Source organism: Protomyctophum parallelum (assembly GCF_964188405.1).
Source record: "Protomyctophum parallelum genome assembly, chromosome: 14".
In the NCBI taxonomy this organism is placed as follows: Eukaryota; Metazoa; Chordata; class Actinopteri; order Myctophiformes; family Myctophidae; genus Protomyctophum; species Protomyctophum parallelum.
This window is the reverse complement of record NC_139709.1, coordinates 28,761,376-28,780,607: the sequence shown is the minus strand read 5'-3', so window position 1 is coordinate 28,780,607 and position 19,232 is coordinate 28,761,376. Positions and strand designations below refer to the sequence as shown.

General features: G+C 43.3%; 1 protein-coding gene across 1 annotated transcript; it reads right to left on the bottom strand.

Moving 5' to 3' along the window:
* Positions 1-280: 280 nt before the first annotated feature.
* On the bottom strand, positions 281-11,941 carry LOC310871220 (opsin-5-like; the record flags this gene model as incomplete). Its single annotated transcript, XM_083782710.1, has 5 exons — positions 281-931; positions 2,162-2,496; positions 3,747-3,874; positions 10,287-10,449; positions 11,854-11,941. The coding sequence occupies 5 exons, from the start codon at positions 11,939-11,941 to the stop codon at positions 281-283; spliced, it is 1,365 nt and encodes a 454-aa protein (XP_083638836.1).
* Between the last annotated feature and the right edge of the window lie 7,291 nt (positions 11,942-19,232).

The following is a 19,232-nucleotide window of genomic DNA, read 5'->3' as shown; positions in this document are numbered from 1 at the left end:
TCTGTCGGCAACTCAACGCGTGGAGTTGTTATTATGAATGTAAACATAGGAGCACCTTCGGAAGAGGAGGGCTGAAGGAGAGTCAACGGGCCGACATGCGGTCTCTACATGAGGAATTAAGCGGGGCCTCCAGAGGCAAATTCAAAGGATTCCTTTTTTCTTTTTTTCCCCCCATTTTTGCCATGTTTTCCCAGATTGGAATGATACCAAAATACACTGTACAATAACAAATAAAAATATTGTCCAGAGATAAACTAAACAGTATGAAATGAGGGAAGGTTTAGGGCCAAGCCACTTTGGCATGACCTGGTACCATCTGTAGGTTGACCTGAAGATTGTCCATTTCTAAACGTCTTTCGCCAAGCATAGCTGCTCGCATGGACGTCTTGTGACAGACTTGCTGTGTATTTTGCTTCTTTGTTTGTGGCTCCATCATGTGAGTTATTTCAGCCTTTGGCATAGCAGTACTGACTGCGAGGTTAGTGACATTGTTACCCTGGGCGTACTGAGCAAAACGCCGACACGCCTGGCTGCACTTCTCACAACCGCTGCCGGCCCTCGAGTCCACTAGAGCAGGCCGGGCGGACGAGTCGGTGGAGCAGGATTGGTCGGGCTGTCCATGGCAGATCATGCAGAGGTCGACCCTATTCACTGGCTTGGAATGGCACCTCCCAGGGCCCTGTGCGCAGAGGCAGCCTCTCAGACAGGCACGCCGGAGGCTACCCAGGTCCCTGCACATCACCTTGCGGAAGGTGGGCCTCAGCATGAGATAGATGAGTGGGTTGTAGATGGTAGAGGACTTGGCAATCATAGCTGGCATGGCAAAGGCCATAGGAGGGATGCTCTCGATGTGTCCAAAAGCGGCCCACATGGACACCACGGCGTAGGGGCTCCACGCAGCAAAGAACCCAATGCAGACGGCAACACTCAGCTGGAGAAGAGAAAGTCAAAGTAGAGCATTGATTCTCAGCCTTTTCATATACATTGGGCCACGGACGGGCCCCCATTTGATACTTTTCACGAGTGTACAATTGTGTAACAAAATGAAAGGTCCATTTGGTCCATTTAGAGCATAGTGCATACATCGCCCGACTATATATTGATCACTAGATTAAGCTTAGAGGTGAATAATATTGCTCTGTGCTACTCAGGTGATTACATGGCGAGAACAAGGTTTTGGTAACACATTCTTGCATTGATTATGGCCATGGATATGAAATGATGAGCATTATGGCTTCACATCCATCACAATGTATAATGCATAGCAGCATCCAGAGCCAATACCTGCTAATGACAATCTCCATCACTGAAGATATATTGGGGTCACTGGCAGTTTCTTTGAGAAGCTACGGTGCTCGACAGCGGGCTCGTGTTTCTAAGTAGACAGTTCAATATGCAACACTCATTCCTTCCCATTTGAATGGTCATTCGATTATCCCCTGCATTGCATAACCCCTCTGTGTCCCTTTAAATCCATAAAATGAGTTTACTCTGACCCCAGGGCCCATTTATAATATATTTGCATTGGAGACGGTCCTTGGATAGACTCGAATTGTGCCAGTAATAACATTTGCAACTGAGTGTTTGATTAGCACGAGCATGACCTGGGTTTACTGCTGATGATGGCTGCTGACTAGTAACTATGTTAGTGGCTGCAATAATGAAAATGAGTTTAATAATGCGCCTCTGGGGGGCTGATTACACAAAGCAGTAATGATGATGAGAGAAGGTTGTGAGAGTGGAAGGAAAAGAGACGGAGAGAGGGAAAGATAGAATGTGAAAGAGGGAGAGAGATGGAGTCAAAAACAATACAATGAAAAGGAAAAAGAATGACTGGTCTAACCAATGACTAGTCTAAACCAAAAACTGTCTAAGTACTGCACCCAAAGAGGGGGGAAAAAACATTATGAGACAACACTATACATTCTACGCATCTATTAGGTATGGGATTGATTAAGAATTAATTATGTATTCCTTGACGGGTGGAAGAGAAGAAATAATGGAACGCTATGTGGGTTCAACTGGAATGTCATCTTCTGTGGAATGTGAATCCAATTATAATTGTGCCTGACGTCGTAACTTCAGAGCACAGCAAACTATAATGGAATAACCAATAATATGCGTGTTATTATGTAGGGAGGCAATGCGGCCGTTTCCTCACCTTGGTGATAATTGTCTGTACGTCGCTCATGTGCGTCGGCCGGGACACGTGCCGCTCCATGGCGTTGCGGGAGGCACGCACCGTGGCCAGAATGCCCACGTAGGACACCACGATGACGCAGCACGGGAGGGCGTAGCAGAAGACGAACAGTGCCACCGTGTAGGAGCGAGCGTCGTCGTGCTGATTGGAGAAGCGCCAGTCGATGCAGCAGGCCGTGCCGTAGGGCTCGGGGCCGTACTGGCCCCAGTGGGCCAAGGGGGAGCAGGCGAACAACAGGGCGTACGCCCAGGCACAGGCAACAAGCAGGCGGCCGTGGAGCGAACTGAACCGGTTTCCTTGGGAACAGAGATTTGATTAGATGTTACAAGACATTTTGAATAGATCAAATCAAAGGTTTGAGCTTTTCAGTCAGCGCTGTAGTTTAGATGAAAGATATTGTTGCCATTGGACAGAAACCTTGTACCCACATATTTTTTGACGTGATTGGGACATCCCTAGTATCAATATTATATCCCAGACTGGACATCGTCTGTGATTTTTGATATTGTACTATTGTGATATGGCATAAGTGTCCTATAAAAATATAAATATCGGAACGGGGAAAATCGGCAGACATACTCAAAATCAAATGATTGGAATCGGATCGGGAGCAAAAAAACGTGATCGGGACATCCCAATTTCCAACCGTCAGCCACGATAAAGTATATGCCCGAGACGAACGACGGTTCATGAATAACGCATTTCAGATAAGTGGGTTGAGGGGGGCTCTAGTTTATAATACAACATCCAACATTGTGCCATATCCTGCATGGGAATCCTGGGGAAACCATATTCTAATACATCAGTGGTTTTCAACCAGTGGTCCGGGGAGTCGGGGGTTCCAGGTGGTCGGGGGTTCCAGGTGGTCCCCAGCTAAATGATGCAGAGTTGGTAACCGAATGGACCCAACTCTCTCAAAAATTACATTATTGTTAAACATTTTGCATTTCTTAATTTACAAGAAGTCTACACAATTTGAGAATGTAGAAGAATTGTTACTTGATAGATTTGCCTGTTATATCTCTCCTATGCTACCACATCAATGCAACATGGAATTGTGGACCCAGTCTTATCCAACGATAACAAAATAATATTCATTAGTATTTGGGTCCGAGAGGCTAAATGTAATCTAATGGTGGTCTGTGGCTCAAATGCAGAATAAATAATGAGCCTTGACATGAAAAGGGTTGAAAACCACTGCAATAAAATGGTTCACAAATAATGGATTTCAGATAAGTGGGTTGAGGGGGGAGGGGGTCTCTACACTACAGTACAACATCCAAGAGTTGGGACAGACTGTGGCATTTCCTGGGAAAACACAGCGTTCAGGGGTCACAAAGAAAAGCCTTGTAATTGCACCACATTAGACCACATCACAGACTGTGCAATTACTGAGCGTGGGCTTCGAAGAAAGGCTACTGTGAAGGAACGGCTCAGAGGGGGCAATCGTTTAATTTCCTCACATCGATTAATAAAATAATCAGCCGCTTCGAAGGACGTAACTGTAAGAGTCCCTTTGTCGGTTCAGTGTTCTTTGAAGACTCACCATAGAGCGGACAGCACACTTTCACAAAGCACACCATGCTCAGCAAGGTCAGAGTGGTCAGACTGCAGATGCCGAAGAGCACGCCGCAAAAGGCGTACATGTAGCACACCGCTTCCCCATACAGCCACCTGCGTAGGAGGATGGAGAGGATGGAGAGGATGGGGGAGGTATAGGCAGCAGAAAGGAGAAGAAAAGATCCATATGAGATGGGGTGGGGGAGACGGAACACCTGTGAACTAACGGCCAGCCATATTGTCAAACAACCATATAGTTGAATGAACCTTTGAATTTTGCACCACAAAAGCGAGGACTACACTCAATCTCAAATTGCATCACACCATTCTGTCACGTGAATCACATACAGAAAGCATACAGTCCACTGTTCTAGGCAGTCACGCTTTTCTGTTTAAAGCCCTTATTGTTGTCTGTGTTGGTGCTGCGAGCGATAAACTACCTGTGGTGGTTATTGCCATGGGATAGAGGGCAGTGGTGGAAACTAAAGTACACCTAGTACATTTACTTAAGTACTATACTTAAGTACAATTTTAAGGTATTTGTCCTTTACTTGAGTATTTCCAATTAGTATGTTCCAACTTTAGTTATACTATAGTTACTAGTTACCACTACCTGTGGTAGATGCTGCAGGTTATAAACTACCTTTGTGGTAGATGCTGGAGGTAATTTAACTACGCTGGAGGTGATGGCCATAGGGTAGAGACAGCATCAGGACTGTCACCTTAGAGTATATATGGATAGAGACGGTACCCGAATTCTCCTCCCACTTGCATTACGTTGCTCTAAAGCGCATGAGGCGATTTCACTCCTCCTTCCGAGTAGGAACAGAGTGCATTCTGGGATGGATTGGGCCCAAAAACACCATCATTGCAGCACGCGTTCACGTGCATTCACGTATGAAACAGCGTTAGTAGTTAATAAAGGCACCCTTTTTGAAGACAGGAAGTGTTTCGGCAGCATTCTCAGCCCGAAGGCACTTTTGAGCTACAACCCTGTTTCGGCAGCATTCTCAAACCTAAGGCACTTAAGTTAAGTTCCGCTTTCTCATTTCCTCTATGTGGTTTCCTCTTGTGTTGTACAGGAAACAGATGGTCTTACAGTTGAGTGTGTCTGCCCTGTTGTATGCATGTGCGAACACGATACTTTGTGAACTAACATCACTTGTTATTTTCAGTTCCTATTTTAGTTCCTCATTTCTGGGCTACTATTCTTATCTATACCTCGCAGTCAGACTGGCCGATTGATTCTGTGTGTGTGAATATGATACTTCCTCTTATGTGCAGGGGGGCCATTTGTAGCCCACAAACAGTATGTATGGGGGTGTGTGTGTGTGTGTGTGTGTGTGTGTGTGTGTGTGTGTGTGTGTGTGTGTGTGTGTGTGAGTGGGTGTGTGTGTGTGTGGGGACAGGACTACGTCTGCAAGGGAGGCTTGCATGCCTCCAGTCAGCTGAGCACTATGTGTCCCCCTCAATACTAAACTCATAGAAGTACATTTTCACAGTAAAGGCACGCCTCCATGTGTCGCCAACCAAACTGAACCTATCAATATGGTATCCCATTAATCATGACCCTCTCTGTCTGCCTTCATTGGTTTGCTTTTCGGTATGCCTGTATCAACTATGATCCTATGAGCTCTGTAAATCAGAGGGTTAAATCACTAAAAGACGATTGATTGGTGATTGATTCCAGACATTTATACTTTACAAATGAATCGGGAAAGTTCTGATGTGTTAGTAAACACATGAATATAGTGCTTTTGTATCCATGATTTACTAACGATGTCGGTACTATGATAGACTGAAGTAGTGTTTGCTGCGAATAAAGTTAATGTGTTACGTATATTCTATAGATTTATGGATGGTTCGGACTCAAGCACTGAGACACATTATGTTTTTTTTTACAATTTGAAAACAATGCCATTCAAATTGACCTGTTGTAAAAAAAAGAAAAAATCTCTTTTGAAGACCGGAAGTGGTTTTTCAGCATTCTCAAACCTAAGGCACTATGGGCAGGGCCTAGCCTAACTTGATGACGTCATCAGATTTCTTCTGTTTGATGGCACTTTCAGATTGACAGTTGCAACTACTACAGTTTGTAGTACTTCCTCTTTCGAGTTAGTTTCACTTCCCCATTTTGGTGGAGACGTCTGTAATCACAAACAGATGGTCAAACAGATGGTCAAACTGATAGAACACAACACAACACACCAAAATAATACAATACATACATTAAACAAAACATTAAGACACCATGTAGCATACAAAATTAAAGAAAAACACAACACAACATACCAAAAATAATACAAGACATACATTAAACAAAACATTAAGACAACATGAAGCATACAAAATTCACAAAACACAACACCACATACCAAAAATAATACAAGTCATACATTAAACAAAACATTAAGACAACATGAAGCATACAAAATTCACAAAACACATCACCACACACCAAAATAATACAAGTCATACATTAAAACAAAACATTAAGACAACCTGAATCATACAAAATTCACAAAACACACCACCACATACCATAATACAAGACATACATTAAACAAAACATTAAGACAACATGAAACATACAAAATTCACAAAGCACAACACAACACACCAAAATAATACAAGCCATACATAAAAACAAGACATTAAGACAACATGAAGCATGCAAAATTCACAAAGCACACCACCACATACCAAAATAATACAAGTCATACATTAAAACAAAACATTAAGACAACATGAAACATACAAAATTCACAAAGCACCACACAACACACCAAAATAATACAACATGAAGCATACAAAATTCACAAAGCACCACACAACACACCAAAATAATACAAGTCATACATTAAAACAAAACATTAAGACAACATGAAGCATGCAAAATTCACAAAACACACCACCACATACCAAAATAATACAAGTCATAGGCTACATTAAAACAAAACATTAAGACAGCATGAAGGATGAATCACAAAGTTATAATATCAAAGTGCTCAAAGTGTATGTGTAAATTTACATATGGGGGTAGATTTGACGGAGGGGACACCATAGTGCAGCCTCCAACTTTATCCTAACCTAAACGGGGAAAACTGTTTCATGTTTTATCAAAAGATAGTAATGTTAATAGCGTAGGCTGACTTCACATACTAAAGAATCTATGAGGAGCTATATGCAATATATGGGCTATTAGTGCACAGACATCTCCCCCAAAATTGCTCAGATCAGCCTGCTATAGCCATGCCATGAGGCTGACTTTGGTAAAACACATTTTATATTACTCCCCGCAAATCGCTACACCTTATCTCTATAGTCATCTATAGTCAACCTATATTTCATATTCCAGCCTAATTGTTTACCAAGTTTGCAGAATTGTCCCAGTTTTGAATTTAAAAAAAAACTAAAATCATGAACAGTGTGTAATTTATGTGAAATCATTCACGGTTCAACCATCTATACATTCTTCTTAAGAAAACGTGTAATTGGTCCATAGTAAAACTGTACTTTTCTTGGAATCCTTTCAATGCTTTTAGCTCTTTCAAGGTTATTTATCTGCTGAGCTGTATGATACAATCTAAGTATACCCTACGGATATACTTAAAACTAGTAGGAGTGTATGCTAATGTTGATTGACAGGAAATTATACAGGTTACGTCAATATGATATACTTTAAACATGTAGCTTACTATTTTGTATTAACTTGTAAATCACAAAATATTGAAAAGTATAGATCATAAAATCCGTTTAGACCCATAAAATTGGTAATCCATGGTTGTGCTATAAACAGTTTTGCAGTATTGAACCTGATTTGAACAAAAACCACTAGGACAGTGGTTGATGAACTCATATGGACACCACTGATATATGTATGTGGCTTACTTAGAGTATCTAATTAGTCTTTTTGATAGAATACATCCGTGAATAAACCCAATCCCCATGGTCCTTTGTTTGATAAAAAGTCAAAAAGTAAGATTTGCTTTATAATTGATAAAAATGGTATTGGGTGAATTATGTACTAAACATACCATAATATAATACGAGAGAACAAAATGTGGGGAGAGACAATTACTTTTAGACATGGTAATACATCAAATACATACAAATTTGTCATCAAGAATCATACGCTAGCAAATAACCTAACATCAGTCCATCAGTGAAGGGCCTTGAGGACACTATCTAGATGTATAGCATCCCAAGTCCTACCCCATAGACCTGGATCATAATGTTGGGGGTTATTTAAAAAATGCCACGATCGATATTTCAAAATAATAACTATAACTAACCGCATTAGAAAACACTACATTTTACACTTTTACTGAATTTTTTTACTGTATCCTTGTATCCTGTGTGAGTAATCACAGGTTCTGATAGTTATACTGTATTGCGTATTGTATACATTGACCTAACTAACCGTACATCACTCAGTATTATCCCCAACCTCACAGCTCAGAGTGCCACAGACATGCCTGGGCATGCCTGAACGAACACACACACACACACACACACACACACACACACACACACACACACACACACACACACACACACACACACACACACACACACACACACACACACACACACACACACACACACACACACACACACACACACACACACACACCGTACACCACACACCGTACACCACACACCATACACACACACCGTACACCATACACACACACACACCGTACACCCCACACCGTACACCACACACACACACACACACACACCGTACACCACATACCGTACATCACATACCGTACACAAACACCGTACATCACATACCGTACACAAACACCGTACACCACATACACAAACACATACACACACCCATACACACACACCGTACACCACATACCACATACCACACACACACACACACACACACACACACACACACACACACACACACACACACACACACACACACACACACACACACACACACACACACACACACACACACACAGTACATCACATACCGTACACAAACACCGTACGTCACATACCGTACACAAACACCGTACATCAAACACACACACGCACACAAACACACAAACACACAAACACAAACACACACACAAACACAAACACCCGCACACATACACACAAACACATACACAAACATAAACACCGTACACACACACACACACACACACACACACACCCAAACACAAACACCGTACACCACATACCGTACACAAACACACTCACACACACACACACACACACACACACACACACACTCGAAACATACTGTGTCTCAGTGCTTGAGTCCGAACCATCCATAAATGTATAGAATATACGTAAAACATGAACTTATTCACAGCAAACATTACTTCAGTCTGTCATATTACCGACATCGATAGTAAATCATGGATACAAAAGCACTATATTCATGTGTTTACTAACACATCAGAACTTTCCCATTTGTAAAGTATAAATGTCTGGAATCAATCACCAATCAATCGTCTTTTAGTGATTTAACCCTCTGATTTACAGAGCTCATAAGATCATAGTTGATACAGGCATGCCGAAAAGCAAACCAATGAAGGCAGACAGAGAGGGTCATGATTAATGGGATACCATATTGATAGGTTCAGTTTGGTTGGCGACACATGGAGGCGTGCCTTTACTGTGAAAATGTACTTCTATGAGTTTAGTATTGAGGGGGACACATAGTGCTCAGCTGACTGGAGGCATGCAAGCCTCCCTTGCAGACGTAGTCCTGTCCCCACACACACACCCACTCACACACACACACACACACACACACACACACACACACACACACACACACACACCATACATACTGTTTGTGGGCTACAAATGGCCCCCCTGCACATAAGAGGAAGTATCATATTCACACACACAGAATCAATCGGCCAGTCTGACTGCGAGGTATAGATAAGAATAGTAGCCCAGAAATGAGGAACTAAAATAGGAACTGAAAATAACAAGTGATGTTAGTTCACAAAGTATCATGTTCGCACATGCACACAACAGGGCAGACACACTCAACTGTAAGACCATCTGTTTCCTGTACAACACAAGAGGAAACCACATAGAGGAAATGAGAAAGCGGAACTAGAATTACGTTGACCCTAACTGACAAAACTAAAAGTGCACTCAAACAATCTGATGACGTCATCAGAAATGGGTTAGGCCACGCCCCCATAGTGCCTTGGGGCTGAGAACGCTGCCGAACCAGGGGGCAGTAGCTCAAAAGTGCCGTAGGTTTGAGAATGCTGCCGAAACAGGGTTGTAGCTCAAAAAGGTGCCCTATACCACTATTAGCGTTCACTCACAGCGCTCATGCGTTTGGGCCCACACTGCAATACCAAATTCAGGCCACTATGTCCATTTCGCCTCAGGGTTTCCTCCGGGTGCCGTCTCTATTCATATATACTCTAAGGTCAGGACTATGTCTTTGTGTTTAGTACCTGTGGTAGATGCTGGAGGTGATGGCTATTGAGACACAGCGTCAGGCCCATGTCTTTGTGTTAAGTACCTGTGGTAGAGGCTGGAGGTGATGGCCATAGGGTAGAGACAAAGCGTCAGGCCCATGTCGCTGATGGATAGGTTGATGATGAACAACTCGGGGGGCTTCAGCTGGTGCTTCTTCTTGTAGGAGACGTAGAGCAGCGTGCCGTTGCCCAACACCGAGCACACGCCTGCAGGACGACATAACACACCATTCATTCATTCATCCATTCCCTGCTGTGAGAGCCACAGTCGCAACCAGTGTGTACAGTATACGTTAAGCAAGTACTGTACAGTAATTACTGTAGTAAAAGTAAAAGGTATTTGAGGTATTTTTTTTTACATTACTGGAGTATTTCCAATACTTCTACTCCACTACATCTCAGAGGCAAAGATTATACTTTTACTCCACTGCAATTATTTGAAAACTTGTGTTTCTAGTTACTTGGTAGATTGATTTTCCCCCGTTAATCCTGGACGCTACACTACTACTAGACAACGGACTGACCTCATATCATGCCTGGTTCTTCAACTCATGAGGAGTCCAAGTAGCCTGCAGGGTCCCAGCCTGATTCGCTGCGTTCCGTGGATCTGTTTTTTGTCATTGTCACTCGCTACTCAGTCTGGAAAGAGTACACCAGTTTGACGTTGAATCAATGCGCACTGCGCTGCAGCTATATATACTGCTGTTGCCCTGCAAAAGTCCCCTCATCATTCAGGATTACTGCATGTTTTTGTCTTGGTAGATTTACAATACAATGTAGAACCACTTCGGCCCTATATTAATTTCGGCCTGTGCCTGTGTGTATATTATTTTGTATAGAGATGGAGGTGGAGAAAATATTATTTGCTCACATTTACAGTAGGCCTATACATGCATGCACAGAAATGCACAGCTTCACATCATCATTGGTTCACATGTGTTGCTTTTTACCCCCCTTTCTCCCCAATTTAGTCTTTATGCCAACTGATTCCCCCCCACCCACATTTTCTGTGTTGTCACTGCTTCCACACTAAAAACAAACGGTGCTATATAGCACCAAAAGCGGTTCTTTGGCTCGTAATCATAGGGGAACCAGTTGTGGTGCTATATAGCATCAATCTTTAAAGGTGCCATTTAGCACAATTGCTAAATGGTGCCACTGAAGAACCGTTAGGGCAACAAAGCCATGCAAAGAACCACTGAAGAACTGCTGAGGTGGAGGGTGAAGTGTGGCTGCGCCAGGCTACTGCTGAGGTGCTATAGCACCACAACATTCCCAGCCACTGACTGAAGCACCATTTTTTTCCTTCTTTTTTTTCCTTCCGTGTATCGTATCCTAACTGACTCACCTGAGCTCCCACCGGGAGGACATATACAGTAAGTAACCTTCGTCCTACTCCTCCCGACCAACACACATCCTGCTGACAGTGACAGCTGACAGGTGCCACCCCAGCCCGTAGGAGCCCGTTGTGACAATTATCACTCTTCCCAGGCAGGCACTATACCACTGCACCACCTGAGTATCTCACGATGTTGTGGACTACATATTATCTTTTATTAATTTGTGGATGAATGGGACCAGTGACAATTTTAGATGCTCTCGCTCACCTACCAAATATTGAGTAGATGATGGCCACTGTTATGTCTGCTTCTGCAGGTATGTTGGAATGGAACGCCACGTCATCCGCAAACAGACCCATCTGCAACAGATCAGTTAAACAAAAGCAGTTAAATAAGTCTAATTAAGCTAGGTTGGTGTGAGTGTATTGTCCTACTGTATGCATATTGCAACTACTGTAGTGACATAACAGTCAGTCTAGTCTTATAATGCTAAATGGGGAGTTTAATCATTTTAATAACTATAATAATAATAATTAAATAATGAAGGCAGCTTTATAAAATTAAAGTTATTTCAGTCGCCACAACTGATTTCCCTCTTAAGTTTGTAGATCGTCTATTTTGGGTTATTATTTTAGATCATGATCATGTGAAGCCTCAATCTGTGATTTCTTTAACCTGGTTGACAGCAGGAACAATAATATTACTAAAACATCATTATTTGTTAAATATTATGTTGGGTAGCGTGGTACTGCATGGTTGACAGCAGGAACAATAATATTACTAAAACATCATTTGTTATATATTATGTTGGGTAGCGTGGTACTGCATGGTTAAATATTATGTTGGGTAGTGTGGTACTGCATGGTTGTTAAATATGATGTTGGGTAGCGTGGTACTGCATGGTTAAATATGATGTTGGGTAGCGTGGTACTGCATGGTTAAATATTATGTTGGGTAGCGTGGTACTGCATGGTTGTTAAATATGATGTTGGGTAGCGTGGTACTGCATGGTTAAATATGATGTTGGGTAGCGTGGTACTGCATGGTTAAATATTATGTTGGGTAGCGTGGTACTGCATGGTTATGTTGGGTAGCGTGGTACTGCATGGTTATATTATGTTGGGTAGCGTGGTACTGCATGGTTAAATATTATGTTGGGTAGCGTGGTACTGCATGGTTGTTAAATATTATGTTGGGTAGCGTGGTACTGCATGGTTGTTAAATATTATGTTGGGTAGCGTGGTACTGCATGGTTAAATGTTATGTTGGGTAGCGTGGTACTGCATGGTTAAATATTATGTTGGGTAGCGTGGTACTGCATGGTTGGGTAGCGTGGTACTGCATGGTTAAATATTATGTTGGGTAGCGTGGTACTGCATGGTTAAATATTATGTTGGGTAGCGTGGTACTGCATGGTTAAATATTATGTTGGGTAGCATGGTACTGCATGGTTGTAGCGTGGTACTGCATGGTGGTAGCGTGGTACTGCATGGTTGTAGCGTGGTACTGCATGGTTGTAGCGTGGTACTGCATGGTGGTAGCGTGGTACTGCATGGTTGTAGCGTGGTACTGCATGGTTGGGTAGCGTGGTACTGCATGGTGGTAGCGTGGTACTGCATGGTGGTAGCGTGGTACTGCATGGTTGTAGCGTGGTACTGCATGGTTGGGTAGCGTGGTACTGCATGGTGGTAGCGTGGTACTGCATGGTTGGGTAGCGTGGTACTGCATGGTTGGGTAGCGTGGTACTGCATGGTGGTAGCGTGGTACTGCATGGTTGTAGCGTGGTACTGCATGGTTGGGTAGCGTGGTACTGCATGGTTGGGTAGCGTGGTACTGCATGGTTGTAGCGTGGTACTGCATGGTTGGGTAGCGTGGTACTGCATGGTTGGGTAGCGTGGTACTGCATGGTTGGGTAGCGTGGTACTGCATGGTGGTAGCGTGGTACTGCATGGTGGTAGCGTGGTACTGCATGGTTGTAGCGTGGTACTGCATGGTTGGGTAGCGTGGTACTGCATGGTGGTAGCGTGGTACTGCATGGTTGTAGCGTGGTACTGCATGGTTGGGTAGCGTGGTACTGCATGGTGGTAGCGTGGTACTGCATGGTTGTAGCGTGGTACTGCATGGTTGTAGCGTGGTACTGCATGGTGGTAGCGTGGTACTGCATGGTGGTAGCGTGGTACTGCATGGTGGTAGCGTGGTACTGCATGGTGGTAGCGTGGTACTGCATGGTTGTAGCGTGGTACTGCATGGTTGGGTAGCGTGGTACTGCATGGTGGTAGCGTGGTACTGCATGGTTGTAGCGTGGTACTGCATGGTTGGGTAGCGTGGTACTGCATGGTTGTAGCGTGGTACTGCATGGTGGTAGCGTGGTACTGCATGGTGGTAGCGTGGTACTGCATGGTTGTAGCGTGGTACTGCATGGTGGTAGCGTGGTACTGCATGGTTGTAGCGTGGTACTGCATGGTTGTAGCGTGGTACTGCATGGTTGGGTAGCGTGGTACTGCATGGTTGTAGCGTGGTACTGCATGGTTGGGTAGCGTGGTACTGCATGGTGGTAGCGTGGTACTGCATGGTGGTAGCGTGGTACTGCATGGTTGTAGCGTGGTACTGCATGGTTGGGTAGCGTGGTACTGCATGGTGGTAGCGTGGTACTGCATGGTTGGGTAGCGTGGTACTGCATGGTTGGGTAGCGTGGTACTGCATGGTGGTAGCGTGGTACTGCATGGTTGTAGCGTGGTACTGCATGGTTGGGTAGCGTGGTACTGCATGGTTGGGTAGCGTGGTACTGCATGGTTGTAGCGTGGTACTGCATGGTTGGGTAGCGTGGTACTGCATGGTTGGGTAGCGTGGTACTGCATGGTTGGGTAGCGTGGTACTGCATGGTGGTAGCGTGGTACTGCATGGTGGTAGCGTGGTACTGCATGGTGGTAGCGTGGTACTGCATGGTTGGGTAGCGTGGTACTGCATGGTGGTAGCGTGGTACTGCATGGTTGTAGCGTGGTACTGCATGGTTGGGTAGCGTGGTACTGCATGGTGGTAGCGTGGTACTGCATGGTTGTAGCGTGGTACTGCATGGTTGTAGCGTGGTACTGCATGGTGGTAGCGTGGTACTGCATGGTGGTAGCGTGGTACTGCATGGTGGTAGCGTGGTACTGCATGGTGGTAGCGTGGTACTGCATGGTTGTAGCGTGGTACTGCATGGTTGGGTAGCGTGGTACTGCATGGTGGTAGCGTGGTACTGCATGGTTGTAGCGTGGTACTGCATGGTTGGGTAGCGTGGTACTGCATGGTTGTAGCGTGGTACTGCATGGTGGTAGCGTGGTACTGCATGGTGGTAGCGTGGTACTGCATGGTTGTAGCGTGGTACTGCATGGTGGTAGCGTGGTACTGCATGGTGGTAGCGTGGTACTGCATGGTTGTAGCGTGGTACTGCATGGTTGTAGCGTGGTACTGCATGGTTGGGTAGCGTGGTACTGCATGGTGGTAGCGTGGTACTGCATGGTGGTAGCGTGGTACTGCATGGTGGTAGCGTGGTACTGCATGGTTGGGTAGCGTGGTACTGCATGGTTGGGTAGCGTGGTACTGCATGGTGGTAGCGTGGTACTGCATGGTTGTAGCGTGGTACTGCATGGTTGTAGCGTGGTACTGCATGGTTGTAGCGTGGTACTGCATGGTGGTAGCGTGGTACTGCATGGTTGGGTAGCGTGGTACTGCATGGTGGTAGCGTGGTACTGCATGGTTGTAGCGTGGTACTGCATGGTTGTAGCGTGGTACTGCATGGTTGTAGCGTGGTACTGCATGGTTGTAGCGTGGTACTGCATGGTGGTAGCGTGGTACTGCATGGTTGTAGCGTGGTACTGCATGGTGGTAGCGTGGTACTGCATGGTGGTAGCGTGGTACTGCATGGTTGGGTAGCGTGGTACTGCATGGTTGGGTAGCGTGGTACTGCATGGTGGTAGCGTGGTACTGCATGGTTGACAGCTCATTAGTCTGACCCCACACCATAATCGCAAGTTTTGGGGGTTTGACACGGCACTCAGTGGGATTTGCGCGCCTGCTTAATTCATAGAATAATCAAGGATGTTCTGATTGATCAGGACACGTAATGGTAAGTATACACTCACAGATTATTGCTTGCATGCTGGGTCCTTGGAACAACATATTTTCTGAGTGTGGTCGGCGGCCAAATACATAGAATTTGGCTCCTTGACGTTAAATTTGAGAACCACTGACATAGAAACAGGTTTTTCAGAAAACTGTCATGATTTCGTTTAGAAGACATTTGTAGAATCTGGTCTCAATGGGTTAACCAGAGTTGACTCATTGAAAACATAGGCTGCTACGTTCTTGGTTCTGCATGGTGACTGACATCTTTCAATTTGTTTTATTTCATTATGTATTATGTTAATTATTTTCTGTAATGTAATGTTGCAAGGCAAGTCCATGCATGAAATTCCACTTCCACACTTCACATTTCACACTTGAATTATTATTTCTTTCCCCCAGATGTGGCACTTTGTGCTGCTGTGGGTGTAAAATGGTCTAAAGTCTAAACCTACCTGTATACGTTGTTCCTTATGCAAACTATATCATTAATTAGTATAAAGTGTGTTCCACAAAAGGCCAAGTTGCAAATTAAATTGCTATATCTATTTCAAACAGACAGTCAAGAAAAAGAAAAAGAAAACAATTGTCTCCCCACCCAGCTCTCTCTTTTGGACCATTTCCACCGTACTGTAACAGTTACAGTAACACTTGAGGACGGAGGAGGCGAGGAGGCTGAAATGTGAGTGTTGTAATTTAATTGGCTCACGCATGCCTGCCTGCTTGATGCACTAAGCATCAAGGGTGCGGGAAGAAATCCTCAAATTAGCATATGCCACATACAGTATGACCAAATACGGCATATATCATATGCTCAAAATTCTCTATGGAAAATAAATAACCAGAGACGTGCTGCTGGCCATTGGGAAATTCGGGACAACTCCCGAACGGCCAGTCCAGTCCAGGCCGCTCTGGGCCAGCAGTTTTCTTTTTGTTAAAAAAAAAAGAAATCATATATTTAATTTCGAAGATACACGATTATCTTTTAACAAGGTAACAGCCTATATAATCATGTTGCTTTGTGACATAATAATGTTGTGCACAGCAGCCGCTCTCAGCCATCCTGGCTGCAGCGCAGCCTGTTAGGTCACTGTAGGACCTAAAGTGACCTAAAATGCGCTCGCACGCCCTTGATTCGTCTGTGTTTCATTTCGTTTAGAGGGCCTCCGCAACTCCACGCAACTCCACTTCCCAACATATGGAATGTCAGAACAGGTCAGCTCCATATGGAGATCTAAGGGTTTGAGACTTGAGGTCAGATGTAGAGTTGCTGGCCAGCTCCACATATGCAGATCTAGGTGATGATCCAGTCTTCTCCATGTATGGCTATCCCTGATTTTGATGTAGTCAGTGTCGTGATCTTCATATATGCAGATTGCCATATATGGAGTGTTTCATGAGGCGTGACGGACTGATGGTGTCGTGATGGACGGACTGACTGACTAACAGGTTTTGCAGGTTTTCATAGTAAACTGCTACCTACAGTCGCAACTAGGGATGTCCCAATGTTTTTTTGCTCCCGCTCCGATTCAGCTGCATGCCCGTCTTCTCACCGGAACCAAAGAACGAGACCACATCACCCCAGTTTTGGCCGCTCTCCATTGGCTCCCTGTTAAGTTCAGAATAGATTTGAATGTGCTTGTATTTGTTTTTAAATCACTTCACGGTCTCTCTCGACTCTCCCTCCTACGTCTCTGACCTATTGTGCCCTACGCCCCATCTAGAGCATTAAGGTCTGCGGACAAGCTGCTGCTGGTTGAGCTCACGACCAGTAAGAGGAGCAGGGGTGATCGTGCTTTTGCGGCTGCGGGCCCCAAACTCTGGAACATGCTGCCCCTCCATATTAGATCTGCCGAGTCAATTGGGGCTTTTAAATCCCTCCTCAAAACTCATCTGTTCTCCCTCGCCTTTAACTGCACCTGATTTACCTGCACCTGATTACCTGCTCTGTGCTAATTATGCTCCGTTTTATATTTTATTGTCTCTTTTCATTGTTTTATATTGCTATGCTCTACTGTCTTGTTTTTACTCTGGGTAACACTTTAGAATAACTATCCGTTATAAATAGTTAATAGATCATTCATAAACTGTTATTTATTGAGTTATTAATGAGTTGTTAAGCATTTGATAATAGTTAGTTAACGGTCTAATAACTACTTAATAGATTGTTCATAAAGCATTAGTTAAAGAGTTATTAATGTATTTTTAAATATTTGTTAACAATTAAGGAGTTATATAACCATGCCTAATAGTTATCCCAAACTATTAGTGAACTTATCAACACTATGCTAATCATTTATAATATTTGATGATTATGATCAAGCCATTACTAAATAACTTACTAATGGCTAGTTAAGCATTTGCTAATAGTTAATTTATGTTATCTGGACGTTATTATAAAGTTGCGACAATTCCTCATTTACTCATGTTAATAAATGAGGAATAGTTGCAACTTTAGAATAACGTCCCAAATAGCATATGTTAACTATTAACAAATACTTAACTCATGTTGGTAAATGAGGAATAGTTGCAACGTATACCTAACTTCTACCTTTTATGGATCGGAAATGGTTGGTACAGAAATGACTTGTGTCACATTTTTGTATCTCAACCTTGTTCCACCCACTAGCTTTTCGGGATGCTATATCTCACAAAAGAAATACCACAGATGAAACAGGGAACATTTTCTCTTTATTCAATATATCAATAAAGAAGTGCAAAAGCCGTTGTAGGCCACATTGGTATGTGGCCTGTATACTGCAATGGCATGTATACTGCAATGGCAGCCTTGAGTAGTGTGTGCAAGGACAGACAGCCTATATAGACACATGCAGTAAAAAAAAAAGCTTTTACACCAAAGTGCATCTCAGTGTTTAACAGCATAGACCTAATTAGAGAATGTTATTGCATAACATCCTCCGTGGGAACAGTACTATAGCATCCAGAAAAGCTAATTGGTGGAACAAGGTTTAGATACAAAAATGTCATTTCTGTACCAACCATTTCCGATCCGTAAAAAGTGTAAGTTAGAATACGTTGCAAGTTGCAACTATTCCTCATTTACCAACATGAGTCAAGTATTTGTTAATAGTTAACATTATGCCATTGGGACGTTATTAGTAAGTAAATCACTTACTAGCCATTAGTAAGTGATTTACTAATGGCTTGTTTATAATCATTAAGTATTTATAACTTCATTATGAGTAATTAGCATACCGTTGATAAGTTCACTGATAGTTTGGGGGTAACCACCAGGTGTAACTAACCGTTAATAAATATAGACATTAATAACTCTTTGACTAATGCTTTATTAATGATCTATTAAATAGTTATTAGACATCGTTATGAATCCCTTTTACTATTAACAAATTATGAACTATTAACAATGAACTATTAACAAATGCTTAACAAATCATGAATGACTCATTAACTAACAGTTTATGAATGATCTATTAACTATTTATTATATATTATATATATTTATTAATCCTTAACTAACTATTATCAAATGCTTAGCAACTCATTAATAACTCATTAAATAATAGT